General features: G+C 32.5%; 1 protein-coding gene across 4 annotated transcripts; it reads right to left on the minus strand.

The window, feature by feature from the left end:
* Positions 1-2370: 2370 nt before the first annotated feature.
* On the minus strand, positions 2371-17951 carry LOC110023882 (protein DA1-related 1-like). 4 transcript variants are annotated; one of them, XM_020723519.1, is made up of 12 exons: positions 17652-17951; positions 13114-13261; positions 11384-11471; positions 9489-9765; positions 9032-9152; positions 8873-8956; positions 5847-5966; positions 5262-5474; positions 4874-4936; positions 3793-3911; positions 3255-3313; positions 2371-2794 (listed from the first exon to the last, which is right to left on the minus strand). In XM_020723519.1, exons 2-12 carry the CDS (start codon positions 13222-13224, stop codon positions 2484-2486), a joined length of 1566 nt encoding a protein of 521 aa, XP_020579178.1. In that variant the 5' UTR covers positions 13225-13261; positions 17652-17951; the 3' UTR covers positions 2371-2483. The 4 variants fall into 4 exon arrangements, with proteins under 4 accessions (XP_020579178.1, XP_020579174.1, XP_020579176.1 ...); XM_020723515.1 differs by lacking the exon at positions 5847-5966 and adding an exon at positions 6999-7118; XM_020723517.1 differs by lacking the exons at positions 5847-5966; positions 17652-17951 and adding exons at positions 6999-7118; positions 17550-17611.
* Positions 17952-19758: the final 1807 nt, after the last annotated feature.

The raw sequence follows: 19758 nt of genomic DNA on the forward strand, positions 1-19758 counted from the left end.
CAGTGTAGAGGTGGTAATGGTGATATTAAATTGGACTTAAGGAAGGCTTATGATAGTATAATATGGGATCTTATTATCAAGGTACTTCATCAGAGAAGCTTTAATGGGGATTTCTGCAATATTGTCTTGATGCTTTTAGATAACCATTATTATTCTATGCTGATTAATGGGAAGTATTATGGGCATTTCAAATTCAGAAGGGGTTTAAGGCAAGGTGATCCTTTATCACTAACTTTATTTATTGTTGCTATGGACTATCTTTCCAAAAAGTTCAATAACTATATGGAGGCTTATAATGGTGGGAGATATAAAGCTAAAGGTGGGGAATTTATTTCTCATTTAGCTTATACTGAAGAAAAATCTTCATTTTGCTGATGTGATGCATAAGATGAATAGCCGTATTTTGAGCGGGGAAAATTCATTTCTTTCTTTTGGTGGAAGAATTACTCGTCTACAAAATGTCTTGACATCTCTTCCTCTTTATGTTTTACAAGTCACTAAGATGACTAAGAGCATGCAAGTTAAATTGGGCAAGTGTTTTACAAAGTGTCTTGACCCTTGAAGGCCCATTGTGTGTTGTTTTATCAGGATATGATGGCTAGCAATTTTACAATTTCAGATTTTTGGAATCATGGCAGTTGGGATAAGGGAAAACTTAGGAAATCAGGTTTTGAATAAGGAGATGGTGGATTAAGTGGTTAGAATTCCTTTTGATACAAGTAAGAAGGATGTGCTTAAATGTAAATTTGTGGGTAGACATTCAGTTACCAAAAGTATTGTTTATTGCTAAAGGGTTATATTATTGTCATAATCAGCAAAATGGGAATCTCATATGGAATAGGTTCTTAAAGCATTCTTAGTTGATTTTGACATGGAGGATGAAATTTTCGTTTTTTTTCCTATGGATGATATACTGAGACTTAAGGGGCTTAAAATGGCTTCTATTTGTCTTCCATGCAAACAGTATGAGGAAATATTTGTGCATACTTTCTTTTCTTGCAAGTACTCTTTAGTTATATGGAATAAGAGGTGTGCTCAGCCAATGTTCAGCTTGCTAGGAAGGAGATTCTTACTCTTTAGTTATATGGAATAAGAGGTGTGCTCAGTTTGGGAATTTTTTACCTATACATGGGTATATCTCTCTCAGCCAATGTTCAGCTTGCTAGGAAGGAGATTCTTCTTTGAATAAATTGATGAACTCTATTCCTTATGCATGCTGTTAGTTTCTTTTGATGGAGATGAACCAACTAAAGCATGAGGAAGATGCTAATCCTGCTGCTAGAATAGTTATAAGTATTAATGCTTTCATTTTCAAAATCCAGAAGTTTATTTGTTCTGATAGTTCTTTATGAAATGCTGATGGAATGGATAATAGAGATGTTGGAAAGAGAAATAATTGTAAGCTGGTTGTTTGGAACATGCCAGAAAAGCCATTTTTTAAAGTAAATATTGATGGCAGTTTTAAATTGGGGACTGTTGGAGTTGGGAGGTATTTGTAGAAATTGGTTCAGTGAAGTTCTGTTTGATCTTTATGCGCCCTGTGAAGTTATTTCTACTGGTTTTTCTGAATTAATTACAGTGTATTTTTGTTTATGGATTGCTAAGAGGCTTCGGGTATGGAACTTATGCATCGAAATGGAATCTTTGCAATCATTTCAAGTTTGTTTGGGGCTAACTACACCTTTATGATATACTGGAATTCTGTGGGGGAAGATTATGAGTATTTTGACACTGTTTAATATTAGATGGTGTTTCAACTATAGAGGCGAATAAACCGGCTGATTTCCTTGCTAAATCCGGAGCTTTAAGAAATAATGTTTGTGTCAGCAATCAGTTTGGTGATGATCTTAGAAAGTTTCTCAGGTGATATGCTTGGATTACCATATTCCCTCTGGAGTTCTCCAATATGTATGTGTGTGCGTGCGAGCGAGAGCGTGCGTGTGTGTGTGCCAGTGTGTACGAACTGCTTTGAATTTCATTTTAATTATGAAATGAAACTGTTAGATAATTTTTCTCTGTCTGACCAACAGTTCTTGTCTTAGTAATTCCAAGCTCCCGGGTCGCTCCAAGACAATATAAGAGTTGGATGTTATGCATACATCTTCGATACATGAATTACTTTGGCTCTCTAGTTGCTATGATGACAACTTAAATGTAGATTGATATTTGTTCATGACTATACTTGACATATGATACTTTAAGCATGACATATATAACATAAAATATTCTTCAACTAAGTTCATGCAAATGAAATATTTTCCAAAGAAAAATAGGAGCATAGAAAATGATGACAACAGCTTTATTCACTATAAACTATATATATTAAATTTTCAGAACAAATGATTAGTCCAAATAATAATATGTAAACCTAACATATCATTTTTCTATGTTAACTTTGGTTTATGCAGTCATTGCTGAATGGAAAACTCAAAAGTCTGAGCTTTGGAACTTACATGAAGAGAAAAAATCAGGCTTTTATATAATCAGTATGGAAAATTTTTAGTCAACTTTATATGGTCAAGAGTAGTCCTGAGACCATACTTGATCACTGCCTCATTTCCGTCACGAAAACCATCTCCATATACAGGAGAAGAATCTGCTTCGATTTGTCGTTTGAAGAATTCTCCGAGCTTTCTCTCGGATTGCGATCTTGAGCTCTTTTTGGACGAGGAAGTTGACGACGAAGAAGAAGCAAAATCGCTCCCAGAGCCAGACATGATTTCAGATTCAATCCACATGTGAGCTAGACCCTGACAAATGCCTTCTTCCACTTCTGGACTGAGGCCTCCATAGCCTATTGGTTATCGCCAAAAAAAACAAGAGGGGCAATTCTATGAATAATAATTTGAAATTTGACTTTATCTGTCTTATGAGAAAGTATTACGTCCACTAATGTTGTATATCGCATCATGTCATGCGTTCGACAGAGTGGCGCGATTCACGCCAGCGTTAGCATGCCCGGATGTAATACTTTCTCTTGTCTTACCACACAATTTTCAAGTGCTCGCCAGTCTTACAATATTCGCCCCATCTCTTTTTTACTTTTGTCAAATTTTCAATGATCCGATCATGACAAACGCAAATACGCAGCTCTGATGGTTCATTTTTTCTTCTACAATTTTGTTGTGAATAGGCAGTTTTGAAGGTTGAGTGTAATTTCACCAAAAATTTTTCAATGGATCAAAATGTCCAACCACTTTCTTCACAAACATAAATATTTTAATTAACATGGGTAGATAGATAAGAAAATGCACCTTGAAGTCGTAGCCATGCATGCATCATTTCATGCGCAAGAATAGACCCTGTCAGTAATCTGTAAGAAAAGATTGTCCAAATCAGAACATCATAAGCAATCAAATAAGCGGATTTTTTGAGCAACCAAATAAACGGAATTTTTTTGCAAGATTTACATACATACCCCTCAATTCTTATGTGTTTACATACCCAACACCTAAAGCTTAATTTTTTTACATTCAATCCACCTTATATATATATATATATATATGCATGAAAAGATGTATTCCACTTTATGAAGCAACCAAATAAACGGATTTTTTTTTGCAAAATTTACATACATACCCCTCAATTCTTAAACTTAAATTTTTTACATTCAATCCACCTTATATATATGCATGAAAAGATGTATTCCACTTTATGTGCATAAATCTAAAAAAATAAAGTTTTTAGTGCTAGATATGAAAAAAGATAGGGATTGGGTGGTATGTATGTAAAATTGTAAATCATTATTAGCTTGGAACTTCATAAAATTAAATTTCAAAGGAGTGTGTGTACCTTGGTAAACCATAGAGAATGAGAATTGCTGTTACTTCACACTGTCTGGTAAGCCTATATGGTTCTGTAATCATCTCAACCACTTCAGATTCTGACCCAAACCTTGGCCGCCGCAGTATCTAGAGATTAAATCCGTGAATGAAAACAACAAACATATTTCTAAAGCCTCGTTTGAGAAAGCAGTGAAGTTCTGTTCAACTGCAGTAAATGGCGACTCACAGAGTTTCCCGAAGTTGTTTCAACAGAATAATAATTTTTCATGGTTTTAGATCACATATGTCGATGTCTATTCTCCGGACACGACTTTTAAGGGAACTTCAATGAACGGCAAAACTATTTCAAATGAGCACTGAGTGGCTCTTTTGATAGTGTCAGTTGGGGATCAATTTTATCTTAGGAAATTTACATATACACACATGATTCTGATGTATTTTCATATGTAATATCCAAAGTTTGATATTTACACCTCAGTGTTATCACATATGCAAAAAAAGTGCATTTCACTTTCAAAAGGTAGCGATGGTGGAAGTTTTTATGTGATGTTAAGGAATTGAGTTGTATGCATGTAAATATGAATGTTTAGGTGTTAGATGTGTAAATACATATGAATTGCGTGGTATTTTTAAAAACACTCAAAAATAAATTTTAATTGATCCCACACGGCCCCTAAGAGTTTTGTTAAGTGAAATGCCATATTAATGAAATTTATTTGGGGCATTTGAATGCATATGACCCAATTCTTATATATTAACATATCTATCTCCTAAAATCTTCTTTTTACATTCATACCGCCCAAATCTTTCATACCACATAAAAAATACCACCATTTAACTTTTAAAAAGTGAAATACACATTTTTCACACATAAGAAAGGTGGCATAAATGCAAAAATCGAAGTTTAGGTGTTAGACATGTAAATACATAAGATATGAGTGGTATGCATGCAAATATTCCAACTTCTTCTTTTTTTTTATTTACAAAAACAATACAATACAGGACAGATAAATTTCATAAATGTTGATAAAATTGCATTTCAAGAGCAGTAAACCAAACTGAATGGGCGCTGAATAAAAAGAACTTACTGTGCTGACAACTTGCTCTTCTGATAGGCAAAGACCTCTAGTTTCAGGAAGGTGATGGTGTCCCTGAAAACAATTATTCCAGTGTTTAGGGAGTTATTATGAAAGAAAAGAGAGGCATTTACATAAATACCAACCCAATTTCAATGTATTTAGATATCTAACACCTAACTTTACTTTTTATGTTTATACCACCCAAATCTTTCATATTACATAAACAATGCGACTGTTTCAAACTTTAAAAAGTGAAGTGCACCTTTTCATGCATAAGTAGGCAGCATATATATATAAATTGAAATTTTAATGTTAGATATGTAAATATATAAGAATTAAGTGGTAATGCATGTATGTAAATCTTCAAAAAAAAAATAAAATCATAAGAGTTTCATACTTGTTTTTCTCCTTCCATGGCTTCATTCAGGGCTTGTCTCTCAACCAAAAGCAATGGAATCTCCTGATCTACTTTCATGTTTAAACCTACGAAAAATTCCCGAATATCGAGATAGAGAGGTTGGCACTCATGTGTATCCATTACTGCAGAATTCAAACATTCGAGACACAGCTTCCGCCCATCGTCCAACGTAACATATTTCGTGTCTCTAACCTGATCTCATTATTCAAAAAAAAAGAATAAAGGAGATAGCGAGAAAGAGATTAGAAAGAACAAGAGTAGGCATAAAAAAATGAAAGGTTAGTTGCGATTGCACAATCCCTGGCTATTTACATGGGATCATTTTAGTTCCATAGTCTATAAAAGTGTTAAATTAGGCCCCATACTCTTTATAATGAAGCACAAATAATACTCCATGCAGACTTTCAGTTAATTTTAAGAGTTTGGGGGCTATTAAAAAAAGTCTGGGGACTAAATGGGCACTTTATAGATTTTGGGACTAATATGAACTCCTGACAAATTGTTTGATTGAGAAACAAGTTGTCGGCTTTTAAAACATTGAGATGGCTTATGCAGAAAGCTGACCTCCATTCTTTCGCAACTGCAGCATCTCGGAGTGCCATCGCGCTCATGTGAAGGACAATACTTTTGCATCCAAAATGGATGCGCTAGGTACTCGATGCGCCCATTCATATTAGGTGGAATCTACATAAAAGAAGATGTAAATTTTATGAAATAAACAAACTTGCAAGAATGAGTTTATCATCAATGTAATGTATGAACATATCAAACTTTAGGGGTTAGATATGTAATGCTCAATAATTGTGTGGTATGTATGTAAATTTTCCTTATTCTTTCTCTTTTAGTCCCCTACCTCTTGACCAACAATAGCCCATGCATTACATACAATGGTTTTTAACAAGTTTTATTATATAATTTTCATCCTTCATTCTCGTGATAAAGAACAATTAAAGTAATTTATCATTCCTAGTCAGTCTACTCATGTTTCACCCCCACATACACGAAGAAATATTACGCGAGGACAGGTTAGGTTAAAATAAGTGCGGATTCGGTAATATTGTGGTGATATTCATCACAATGCTTCCACAATACCACCAATTCTTATGCACATTATCCACACGCAATATTTCCTCCACATACACAAATCCATCATAATCAACCCTAAGACATGTGCTACATGCCTATATCTCACAGCCTACATATCTGACATCTAAACATTCATAATTAGGTTCATATTTAGGTGCATAACAGTCAAATCTTTAACATCATATAAAAAATACCACAAAAACTACCTATTTAAAAGTAAAAATACATCTTTTCTCATGACATCGAGGTGTTAAGATATGTAACTACCTAAAAATTGTGTGGGAATAAAAGAGATAGCGAGTAAGAGATTCGAAATAACAAGAGTAGGCATAAAGGAATGAAAGGTTAGTTGCGATTGCACAGTCCCTGGCTATTTACATGGGATCATTTTAGTGCCATAGTCTATATAAGTGTTAAATTAGGCCCCATACTCTTTATAATGAAACGCAAATAATACTCCATGCAGACTTTCAGCTAATTTTAAGAGTTTGGGGGCTATTAAAAAAAGTATGGGGACTAAATGGGCATTTTATAGATTTTGGGACTAAAATGATCTCCTGACAAATTTTTTGATTGAGAAACAAGTTGTCGGCTTTTAAAACATTGAGATGGCTTATGCAGAATGCTGACCTCCATTCTTTCGCAACTGCAGCATCTCGGAGTGCCATCGCGCTCGTGTGAAGGACAATACTTTTGCATCCAAAATGGATGCGCTAGGTACTCGATGCGCCCGTTCATATTAGGTGGAATCTACATAAAAGATGTAAATTTTATGAAATAAACAAACTTGCAAGAATGAGTTCATCATCAATGTAATGTATGAACATATCAAACTTTAGGGGTTGGATATGTAAATGCTCAATAATTGTGTGGTATGTATGTAAATTTTCCTTATTCTTTCTCTTTTAGTCCCCTACCTCTTGACCAACAATAGCCCATGCATTACATACAATGGTTTTTAACAAGTTTTATTATATAATTTTCATCCTTCATTCTTGTAATAAAGAACAATTAAAGTAATTTCTCATTCCTAGTTAGTCTACTCATGTTTCACCCCCACATACACAAAGAAATATTACGCGAGGACAGGTTAGGTTCGGATAAGTGCGGATTCGGTAGTATTGTGGTGATATTCATCACAATGCTACCACAATACCACCAATTCGTATGCACGTTATCCACACGCAATATTTCCTCCACATACACAAATCCATCATAATCAACCCTAAGACATGTGCTACATGCCTATATCTCACAGCCTACATATCTGACATCTAAACATTCATAATTAGGTTCATAACACTCAAATCTTTAACATCACATAAAAAATACCACCAAAACTACCTATGTAAAAGTGAAAATACATCTTTTCTCATGACACCGAGGTGTTATAACGGTAAATATCAAATTTTGGGGTGTTAAGATATGTAACTACCTAAAAATTGTGTGGTATGTATGTAAATTTTCCATTTTTGTTAATGTATGTTATGTTTGCGTATAGTCTGAGAAAGTAGGGACAGTAGAGATTAAAGTAGCAGAATTGCATTCATATGATTTCTGCATGTAATGGCTTGGTAAGGTGCGGTGTATTTATAGCCAAGGAAAATGATCTTAAATATTTTTAAAAACTTGTTGAAAAAAACTCACCAAACAAGATATAAATCTCAAATATTTTGAAAATCTTGTTGAAATAAAAAAGGAAGATTTACAGACATACCACTCAATTCTTATGTATTTATACATCTAACACAAACTTTAATTTTTACACATATGGCATCTTACCTATACAATAAAAGGTGTGTTTTACCATTTTCTTAAGTCAATATAGTGGAATATTTTTATGCAAAATAAAAGATTAAGGCGGTATAAAAGTAAAAAAACAAATTTTAGGTGTTAGATATGTGCATACATAAGAATTTGGTGGAATGTATGTAAATGTTAAAAACAACAACAACAACAACAAGCTTTTATCCCATTACGTGGGGTCGGCTACATGAATCCTTTTTCTCCATTTTATCCTATTAAATGTCATATTTTCATTTAATTCTAATAAATTGAGATCATTTTTTTACACAACATGCCCAAGTTTTTTTAGGTCCACCTCTACCTTTCTTAACATAAGTCGAATCTAAACATCTATTCTCATAACCAGATCATCAGATGGTCGATGTTTTATGTGACCAAACCATCTAAAACAACTCTGTATAATCTTGTCTTTCACTAGAGCTACGCCCACATTTTGTCTCTAAGTGTTTAGCCACTCATTCACCTAAGCATTCTCATCTCAGCAACAATTAATTTAGTTTTAAGCTTCCCTTTTATAAGCCAATATTTAGATTTATGTTATATCATGATTTTTCGACAAAAAATTTTGCACTAGTTGTTGTGTCACATGTGCATGTAAATGTCCCCCCTAAAAAAACAACAGGGAACGTTGCATCTTTTTATGTTTTTTTTTTTCCTTTTTAATGAATAAAAGGAAGTTGAGTGCGTTGAAAACTTACAAATTGTCTACAAACATCACATTTTGGGTGATACAGATCCCGGTAGCAAGACTTGTGATAGGGGTAATCTCCATGCATAGAGAACTGCATAAAAAATCTCCATGAAATAAAATGAAAGTTCTTGAAGAAATTCTATTATTGCAATTTTTAAATTTTTACCTCATAATCAGTTATTGGTTGATCACAAGCATAACATCGAAAACAATCCGGGTGCCAAACGGCATCCATACAGCTGAGGAATCGTCCGTAACTAATTTCATTTTGGCACCCAGCACAAACCCTACACCAAATAATGTCAGTTCATGCCCAAAACAACAATGAGAAATTTATATACATATCACATGATGCTTATATATTTACATATATAACATATAAAGTTTCATATTTACACTTTTAACACTCGGTATCAAAAACCTATGCATGACAGTGTGTTTCACTTTTAAAAAGATAGTGATGGTGATATTTTTTGTGTGATGTTAAATATTTGTGTGGCATGCATGTAAATACGATTATTTCGGTGTAGATATGCAAATACATAAGAATTGTGCGGTATGTACTATGATCACAGGCAAAAACTGGAAATTTCATATGTAAGAAATTGCTCTCCAAACAACACCTGGACTGCGTGGGGAAGAAGAAAGATGGTGGCTGATAGATGGGCCCATTTCGACGAGGAGGTGATTCTATGTTTTGCCGAGGAGGTGATTCGATAGTTTGTCGAGGAGGAGATTCGATATTTTGTCGGGGAGGTGATTCGATATTTTCTGGTGAAGGAGATTCTATACTTTTTCGAGGGGGCGAGTCTATACTTTGTCGCGGAGGTGATTCGGCATTTAAGCTTTCTTGCAAAGCCCTAGCGAGCTGTTCATCTTCGTCAACATTAAATTCAATTTCTACAAAATCATGAAGAAGATCAACATATGAGAAAGTAAATAAAATATAGCCTAAAAGGTTGGTTTTGATGAAATATCAAGTAACACAAAAGAGCAAACATAATAGAAATTTGCAACAAGTTGATGGTGAAAATTGTTTATGAATATAAAGACATTGAAAAAGAGTGACGATATATGTAGAGAACATGCATAATAAGCTTCTACAAGCAAATTAAGCATTAATAAAACAATTATAGTAAATAAAAAAGTACTATTCTCTAAAAGGGAATAGTTTGCATCTATCATTTATAATGTCATAATGCGATATGAGAACAATTTATAGGATAGCATGACCTAAGATATGACATAATATCCCCTAACATTTATTTAAAAGACGAAAATAGATCTAATTCAAAGTACTAAAGAGAAACACATTCAAAACAAAAAATAGACAACTAATATTAGAAAGAGTAAATAAGAAAAAGTTTTAAAAGGGATTGTGGGAATAGAATCTACTTAAAATAACATAATAAAAAAAAGATTCAAGTGATTTGGGCATATATAATAGAGAGCAGAAGATGCAACGATACCATAGGTATAAAAGTAATATAAAAGGATTACTAAGGCAAGAGTGACATCAAAGTTAAAATGGATGGAAGTAGAAAAAAATTGCCCATAAATATATTTAATATTATAAGCAATAAAACAACAATGACAATAAGTCTTTATCTCACTAAGTGGTGTCGGCTACATGAATCCTTTTTCTACATTGTGTCCTATTGAGTGTCATATTTTCATTTAAATCTAATATATTAAGATCATTTTTATACAACCTGCCCAAGTCTGTTTAGGACTACCTCTGCTTGTCTTAACCTAAGTCGAATCTAAAACATCTACTCTCCTAACTGGATCATCAGATGGTCAACGTTTAACGTAACTAAACCATCTAAGACGGCTCTTTCTAAACTTGTCTGCCACTAGAGCTACACCAACCCTATCACAGATATAATCATTTCACATTTTGTCTCTAAGTGTCAAGCCACTCATCCACCTAAGTATTCTCATCTCAACAACACTTAACTTTGTTTTATGTTTCTCTTTTAAAAGCCAACATTTTGTGTCATAGAGCATTGCAGGTCTCACCACCGTCTTATAAAATTTTCCTTTCAATATAAGTGGTACTTTTCTATCACATAATCGGACCAATGCATTCCTCCACTTCAACCAACTAGCTTGAATTCCACTAATAACATCCCAATCTATATCACCATCACAAATAATATAAGCAATACTCAACAAAAGTGAACAAAGAATTCAAATTCAAAAAGTTAACAACAAATATTTGAGATATGGCTAATGATGGTGATCTAAAGAACAATGTGTAAATAATTTCTTTTTTCAGCTGAATTGGAATGAAAATGAATTATGATGTAAACTTCTTCAATATTACTTCAAGCTAAACCAAAAACAAAAAGGCTTCGCGTAAAAACTTCAAGTTTTTATCAAACCAAAATGAACTCTTATAATCAAGTTGACTAGAATGAATATGAAGCCAAGATACCAATTAAAAAATGGATCAAAGAGGAATAAAGCATAAATAGTGAAGTTCAGTAAAAATAATAGTAGACAAAACACTGACCAGAAGCATTTGCCTTTTTCTGCTCTTCCTCTAAAAGGGAAAGTGCAATAGCATGATCCAAATCTTCACTTTCATATCCTGAGAACGGCTACTAAAAAATTCATTCAAAAGAAATTAGCTTATAAACAAGAAGCAATAGAAAGTGAGACTCCTGAACCTCCATTTCACAAAATAGAAGTTAAGAATAAAAGCTCCAAAATATGGACAGGATAGCAAAAGCAACATAAATTTAAATTTTAGCATATTTAACACAAATTCTCATCAATTTTTTTATTACAAATACATCCTTGTACTCTTGATTAGTGCTAGAAACTTAGGAAATAAGCAAAAGGCCTTGAATGACCAGAAAACATATAATGATTGAGAAATTGAATAGCCCAAATCAATCCAGCATGTTTTGAATGACTTTAAAGAGAAGCTAACTATTGCACCTATCCTAGAATAACCATATTTTAATAAGTTTTTTGAGATTTGGCAATGCATCAAGTGCAGAAATTAGAGGCATTTTAAGTAAGGACGGATATCCAACTGCTTATTTTAATGAAAATTAAATAAGGCAAAACAAAATTATCCTAATCATAATAATATATTTTATGTCATTGTACAATCATTTTAAAATTAGTGGCAATACTTATTCCTTGGGGAATTTATATTATATCACTTCCAAAAGTGACTAGGAAATATGAAATGCCAAAATACATTTGTGTTAAAATTTCAGGATGAAATTGAGAATAAACCTATTGTTAACATAATTAGGGTTGTAAATATCTTACACAACATGCATGCTAAAGCAATTGATTTTGATCATATTTAAAAAGAATATATTGATTCTCATACATCTTGTGAAATTTTCGATTTTGATGACTTTTAGATTACTTTTTGGAATAAAAAGCATATTTTTCAATCTTTGCTTAAATTAAAAGTTGGGAATATGTAAATTATAGTTAATTGTGTTTTTTTGGGTTTAAATCTTGGACCCTTGTAAATTATAATTAATTGTGTTTTTTTGGGTTTAAATCTTGGACCCTAAAATGTCATACATTAATAGAATATCATATTTTGAATTTGTATAGAGCCAAGAAGAAAAAAAGCCCCAACTTATGAGTGCTCATTTCACAATTTCACGATCATGAGGGGAGTATTGTAAAGTAGATTGTCAATATGTCCATGTAGCATTGAAATTATTTCGACTAACTAATAACAACACAATATTAGCAAAATATTCCTACATAATTCAATAACTTAAGAAATGCTGACTAAATTTTCATTTATAACTTCCTTTTGTGATAATTCCAATAAGACAAAAACCAAGTTCTATGACAAACAAAATAACTAAGTCAATATGACTGCCAAGGTATATGACTCCTGCAAGTGGTAGGTCTTCTCTTTATGCTCTTAATAGAAAGATCTAAGAGGCGATTTGGTTGGACTTCTCCATTTCATAAAGAAAATTACCATTTAGTTGGAAAAGGAATATATGAAATAGTTCTGAAAGCAGATTTTTCCAAACAATTTAATCTCACAATCATATAATGCAAAATGTTATTCTTGCATAGGAAAATAAGTGATATCAATATGATTGCCCCTATAATATTGAAGGATTTGAGGTTCTCATAAACACAAGTATCACAGTTTAGATGGACAAAGAGAACATGAAAAGTGATGAAAGATTTCAATATTTGCAAAAAAAAAAAAGGAGAAGGTGAGTCATTATTGGACAACGTAAGTACCAAAGAATTTGAGGTTTCATTCCAAGCCCCGCCATCATTTGATCTTCCACGGTATCGCCCGTGTGAAATTTTATGGCTTGAACCTTTAAAAATCTTGCTCAACCAACCCATTCTATGAGATTATTATCACATAGAAATGGAAAATATCCTGCAGAGCAATATGCAAGACCGACGTAGAAATGAATTAGAATTTTCTAGGCAGCAAAGACAACAGATTTTTTAAGCGGATATCGACAGATAAAAGATACAGCAAAGTTCAAAATTAAGTTTGCTAGTTTGATGCTTTAAATTGTGTACATCATGGTTATAAATGAAAAACTAAAGTTAAAATAAAGAATATTATTGAAGGGAAAATCAATATACTTAAAATGTTAAGGCCATGTTTATGCTTAGTTCTCTTAAGTAGTTGTCGACCTATGTATATGTACACAAGACAACAAAGATCAAAATCCAATCAAAATTGAAGTTAATGACTATCGTTGAATACAACAGCATTGCATGAAATAAATAGAAAGCTTCGATGGAAATAAAATAGAACATTTTGCATCACCAAATAGTCGCACGACAAGAGCAATGAACTACAAATGTGAGATCATGCCAATGCACAAGATCATCACCATTTCGTAAAACAGATAGCACGAACATGCCCGAAAAATCGAAATTAGCCAAGAAGGACATCCATATTGTATTATCGACCACACAAAAATTGCTCACATGCAAGATGATGACATGAAATTTAAGTCGAACGATAAATTTGCAAAGAGAAAAAAATAGATTAACATTAAATTAAATTGAAATTAAGTCACATTAAATTAAAAATTAGTTTATATATATATATATATATATATATAAAAAAATTTTTAATTTTATGAGACTTAATTTCAATTTTAAAGTTTTATCATTGGATTTCCATTAAAATTCCAAAATTTTTGCTCCTCATACCTATCTATCCAATATACCGCATGAAATCACGACACAGTTCTACAAGAAAGAGAATTTCCTCTTATAAATCCCCAACTCATCCCTAACTCTCGCATGAATCAACTCACACACCCTCTATCTCTCAGTTGTTACACACGAGCATTGCTTTCCTGCTTAATTCTCACCCTCTCAATCACTCCCTCGAAACCACTTTCTAGTTGCTTCACCGCCTCTGCCCCACCAACTTCAACTTGTCATCATCTCCTTCTCTTTGTCCCTTCATCACTCACCACAATAGCACTAAACCAACCTCTCGATCATCTCCAACAAGCTCTAAACAACCAGCAATCTACATCTCCCTAGCTTCTCCTACCACCAACCCCACTATCCAAAAAACCTACACAAACTAATCATCCCCTAACATCTACACAAACCAGAATCCTCCAGCTACAAAGTTGTCGCTCTCTACCAAGCGCAACTTCAAATGCTGATGAAATCATCAGCTCCGACAAACACAAATAAATACCTCTCAAAAAGTCCTCATTCACTCTATCTACTTAAATCCACTTCAATCTCACTTTTTCTTTTTTTGCCTCTCTTTTAATAACAAATTTTCTTTCTCTTTATAACCACTTTCAAAGTTTTTCTCTCTTTCATAAACATATATAAGATTAAAAAGGACAAAAGAAGAATAAAAAGAAATTAAAGAAAATAATAAAAAACAAGCTCTTTCAATCTTGCCGCAAGTTTTTTTCTTTTTTGCATCTCACTGAAATAACCATGGACTCCTCAACATTTGAAAGATAGAGCCGTAAAAAAAGCAAAAAATAAATTAATTAAATACATGTGCATTATTCCAATACGGCGAGGAAAAAAATTGTAATTGTGCCATTGTTCCCACACAATGAGAAAATTATGTGCTTTGTGTATTTTATCGTGTAGATGATGAACGCCTATGCACGTTTTTAAGTGATCTGCTTAAAGGCAAAACATCCCAGCCATCCATCCTCCACAATTCTTTATTAAAAGTCACAAATTTAAATTTAATCTAAGTTCAAAAAAACAAAATATTATGTCATGTGTATCTCTATGAACACTGTCAAAAATTTTATTCTAGTGAAAATATAACATGTATCATTGACCGAGTAATTTTATCAAAAAATAGTACCAAAAAATATATATTTATGATTGGTCAATCGAGTGGCTCATTTACACTATTAAATTGTAGTTACAATCAGAGCCCATAATTTCCCTGATGGCCTAACTCTCTTGCGTGTAAAATATAAAGTAAACTTAATATGGCATACAACTCCTTGTTTGTTATGGTTGACTTAGAATTATTCATTTAGGCATGCACCTATCTTAGATATATAAAATCTAAGTTAAAGAAAATAATTTTATCAATATCAAATAAAAAATTGCTACCATTATACTCTACTCTTAGCACTTTGAGTGTACCAACTAGCTTTAGTGAAATGTTCCATCTCACTATTCAGATGGGTAATGAATAAAAGAAACTTGCACTTACGAGAAATTTGAAACCTAGAACCAAATCAAAGAGCTCTCACAAAATAAGAGAGAAATCTATGAGTAGTGCATCATCAAAAATCTAATCTACTTTCTAAAAATTTTTACTTAAGCTCACAAACTCTCTCAAAGAGAGCCAGACATGAATTTTTGGAGCCCACAATAATTTGCAATGTTTAGTACTCAGACTGAAATATGGATAATAAAAATTTCTAAAGAGTGTCTAAAATTGTTGCATTACTGCAAGTAATAGTTATTTTCATTGTTTTCTTCTTATAAAAAAAGTTACATTCCTTTCCAATGAACAAGTAATTTAACCATTTTAACATGCCCTTTTCTTTATCATCAAACTTGGAACATACTTAGTCAGCATACTAACATCTGTCAGTTCTTCTAATGAAAAAAAGGCAATAGTCATTACCAACTACATTGAGTAAGCCTTTATGCTAAATATGCGCAAAATCGATTCAGACTATGGGTGTAAAAACGAAGCAAGGATAAGTATAACAATATTCAAGCTTAGAGCTTACTTTGTTAGGGATAAACCAAACTAAGCTTAGCAAAGGTTTCAAAAATTTATCAAAAGCTTGATTTAATTATATCCTACCAAAATTGAGCTAAAAGCCTTTGAAAGTAAATCATAGTTAAAGACAAACAAAAACATGCAAATAAATCATTTAAGAAAAATAATCGATTGAATTGAGAAGACTTATTGAAGCACTTATACAAATTCTACGCTTATGTAAATAAAATGACAAAATTATTATCAAGTATTTATCTTTCTTAAAGGATAGAAATATTTCCTAAATATTTACAGGTGGTAATAAATACCACTCAATTCCTACATTTTTACATATAACTTTACTTTTTCTACATTCATATCACAAAAATCTTTCTTATCACATTAAAAATGCAACTCTTTTAACTTTTTCACCATGAAATACATCTTCTCAAGCATAGGAAAGGCGGCGCATAAGAAAAAATTGAAGTTTATATGTTAGATATGTAAATAAATAAGAATTAAGTGGCTTATATGTAAATCCTCCTAGTAACTAAGATTGGAAATAACAAATCATGGGACAAAGATGAAAAATGATATATTTGTTAAGTTTACAGCTTTTCTAAAACTCCTAATTACAAATCACCACACCAGTGACACCACCACTGTCATTAAACATGCACACATTGAAACAATATTCAATCAATCTTACATTAAATTTTCTGAATAGGAGAAAAGCAAAACAAAAAAACAAAAAAGACACCATTTAAGACACAAATCAACAAGAAATTTCATCAATCAAAATAAGATATTTAGAAAAAAAAAAAAGTATAACTTCCATTAACACATACAAATATAGTTAATGTGATTTTAGATGCAAGTGAAATCAAAATATGGAAAGAAAATCAAAAGATCATTTTTTAGACCTAATTTAATGATGTGTAACAATAGTTTGCAACTCAGAGACACTCCTTGAAATGCAAATATGACTAATAAACTATAATAAAAAAAAATCAGTCATGAAAATATTTGTTTAACATGACTGAAACTATATAAAAACAATCATCACAGCCTCAGCAAGAAAATCATAGAGAAAGTAGAATTAACAGAAACTTAATTCTCAAAAGCCCCAAAAAAAAATTTTCAAAAGCAATTCAATCTGTTCTTTCTCAGAGCATCATCATAATCATGATCCATAAATCGTCAATTTGCAAAGATTTTATCTAAAATTAATCCGCTGTTGAATATGTGGGCTAAGATTTTGATCAATAAACAGAAAATCCAACACCCAAAACCTAGTAAAAAAACCCCCAATAAGACTCAACAAACCTGCTCTCATCCCAATTCCCAATTCGTAAACAAGAACAGCAAACAAACAATTTCCAAAACCTAAAATCCAACATGACTTCAATTACGATAACAAAAGCCATGAAAGTAAGCGATGCTCTGCAAATAATCCAGCAGCAAAGAAGTCAAAGAGAAGCCATGCCTTTTGGGTTTTTCTACTCTTGATTGCTCCTCATTTCGTCGCCATGTTTGTCGCAATCCCAACAAATAATCCAGCAGCAAAGAAGTCAAAGAGAAGACATGCCTTTTGGGTTTTTCTACACTCGATTACTCCTCATTTCGTCGCCATGTTTGTCGCAATCCCAAAAGAACTCCGGTAAAGCATAAAGCCGGGGAGATTCATGACATTTTGGATTTATAGGTGCGGGGTCCTTTTCAGCTGAATTGTTGCTATTTCCACGCAGGTCCTTCAGACCTCTTCCCACTGCAAATAACCCAAAATGCACCTTTTGGGAAGAAGAAGAAGGAAGAATAAGAAGAAAGAGGAGGAGGAAAGGAAATGTAAAGCTTTGACCTTTTTCTGTGATTAGTATTCATGAACACTATTTTAAAGGAGAGATTTTTTTCCCACATGGCAGTAAGGGGGGAGTCAAAAGAGGAAGAGGAAGGTAATCAATTAAATTACATTTAGTTTTTTAAAAAATTAAATTAATGGATTTTATAAATTATGAATAATTATATGACAAAAAGATTGATATAGATATTATTTATTCTGCATATCAAATTAAACAATTTTTAATATTTAATATTTTTAATATATACTATTTTAGTTAAAAATAATTAAATATATTGAATTAAATTTGTAGAATAAAAAAGATCATTTTTTAGGGGATGGAAACAGATTACATTTATATCGTTTTAAAATCAAATTAAATTCAATCCAAATAGCATAGCACAATAAAGAACATATCATGGTCTGAATATGTACCATTAAAACTATAACGTGAAATTAAAGACCTTTTACATAAATACCGCAATCTTAATTTACTTCAATATTTTTTTTGAGGATTTTGCCCAGACCATATTCGATCCATAACGATTTGTATAAGGATTAATCGAATCATATTGTTGCTCTCATCTTTGGTGAGTTATACATTCCTCTCTAATGCCTAAGATCTAGTCATAGGACTTCTCTACAGACTCTCTTAGGGGACTAATATCGGGACTCACACCAATTAGAAATTCAAGCTGCCTCTTGACTCATTGTAGTCTCATATGTGTGGTTTCAAATCCCCGACACTTAGTTGAGTCGATTGAGTCCAACATATCGAAACTCAAGTAGTGTTCCTATGAGGATTAAAGAAGCCCTGTGAGACCTTTTGAACTTAAAAATTTAAATTTTTGAAACATAACAATTCACATCACACCCACACTTACGTTCATGTACATAGATTTTATCATTAAATCAAAAATAAAATCAATTTTCAAAAGAATCAATCATAAATAAAAATTTCTGAAAAAATAAATTTGATTCATTTTTTACACCCAATTCAAAACCACAAATTCAATACATTGGTGGACCACTTTTCATGATAGATTTTCCAACATTGAATCGGTTCATTTTTCGAGCTTGATTGAAGCAACCATGAGCTAAATTCAAGCCCAAACCTAAAGCCCAAGAACCAATTCCAAAATTCACCATGAATAAACTCGAAAGCCCTAGAATCCCCCAATCCAAGCCCAAATCCACTAATCAAAACCAATATCAAGTAAGGTATGAAGTCTCATGATCAAAATGATCCCAAAATTGACTCTTGGCAAATGACATAAAACCTAAATTTTGATATTACACATTGATTTCTGACCTTGGGCATGTCCTTTTGTGTTGGCGGTGCATCATCTCCATTGAACTTCAAAGAACCATGCTATACAAAGTCAAAGCCCACGTATTTATCCACTAGTTTAAAGACATCATAATATAAAACTATTTTCTTCCCTTGAGTATTCTTGGAATGAGGTTGATATTTTTGGTCATCCAAAGTATGCATTAAAACCAATTATTATTATGCTTAAAGTGCATGATATATGCTCGCGTAGACCTAAATTGGTTCATCTCGCCAAATGCTTAAAGTGCATGATATAAGCTCGCGTAGACCTAAATTGGTTCATCTCGCCAAATTTACTTCATTCGATCATAAATTTGAGTCTATGAATCTCTTGTTCCACTTGCCAGATTCAGAGATATTTGGCCCGTTAGATCCGTCTTGCCAAGATGATCAATTTAAAACCAACATAACGTAATTTCACGATTTGGACAGACTCTTCCGCTCCGCTTCGTTCCAACGTCTGGCCCTATATGGTATATGAGCCACACCATAACAATTATCTTTGATTTTCATTATATATATATA

Source organism: Phalaenopsis equestris, unplaced genomic scaffold, assembly GCF_001263595.1.
Source record: "Phalaenopsis equestris unplaced genomic scaffold, ASM126359v1 Scaffold000233, whole genome shotgun sequence".
Lineage (NCBI taxonomy): Eukaryota > Viridiplantae > Streptophyta > Magnoliopsida > Asparagales > Orchidaceae > Phalaenopsis > Phalaenopsis equestris.

Bases quoted from the DNA above. Each gene is read 5' to 3' on its own strand.
- LOC110023882 (XM_020723519.1), bottom strand. From the start codon at position 13,224: ATGGGTTGGTTGAGCAAGATTTTTAAAGGTTCAAGCCATAAAATTTCA. The intron at 9,766-11,383 runs GTCAGTGTTTTG...ATGATTTTGTAG, and splicing joins GAAAAAGGCAAATGCTTCTG to AAATTGAATTTAATGTTGAC. The intron at 2,795-3,254 runs GTGCATTTTCTT...GATAACCAATAG, and splicing joins TGCATGGCTACGACTTCAAG to GCTATGGAGGCCTCAGTCCA.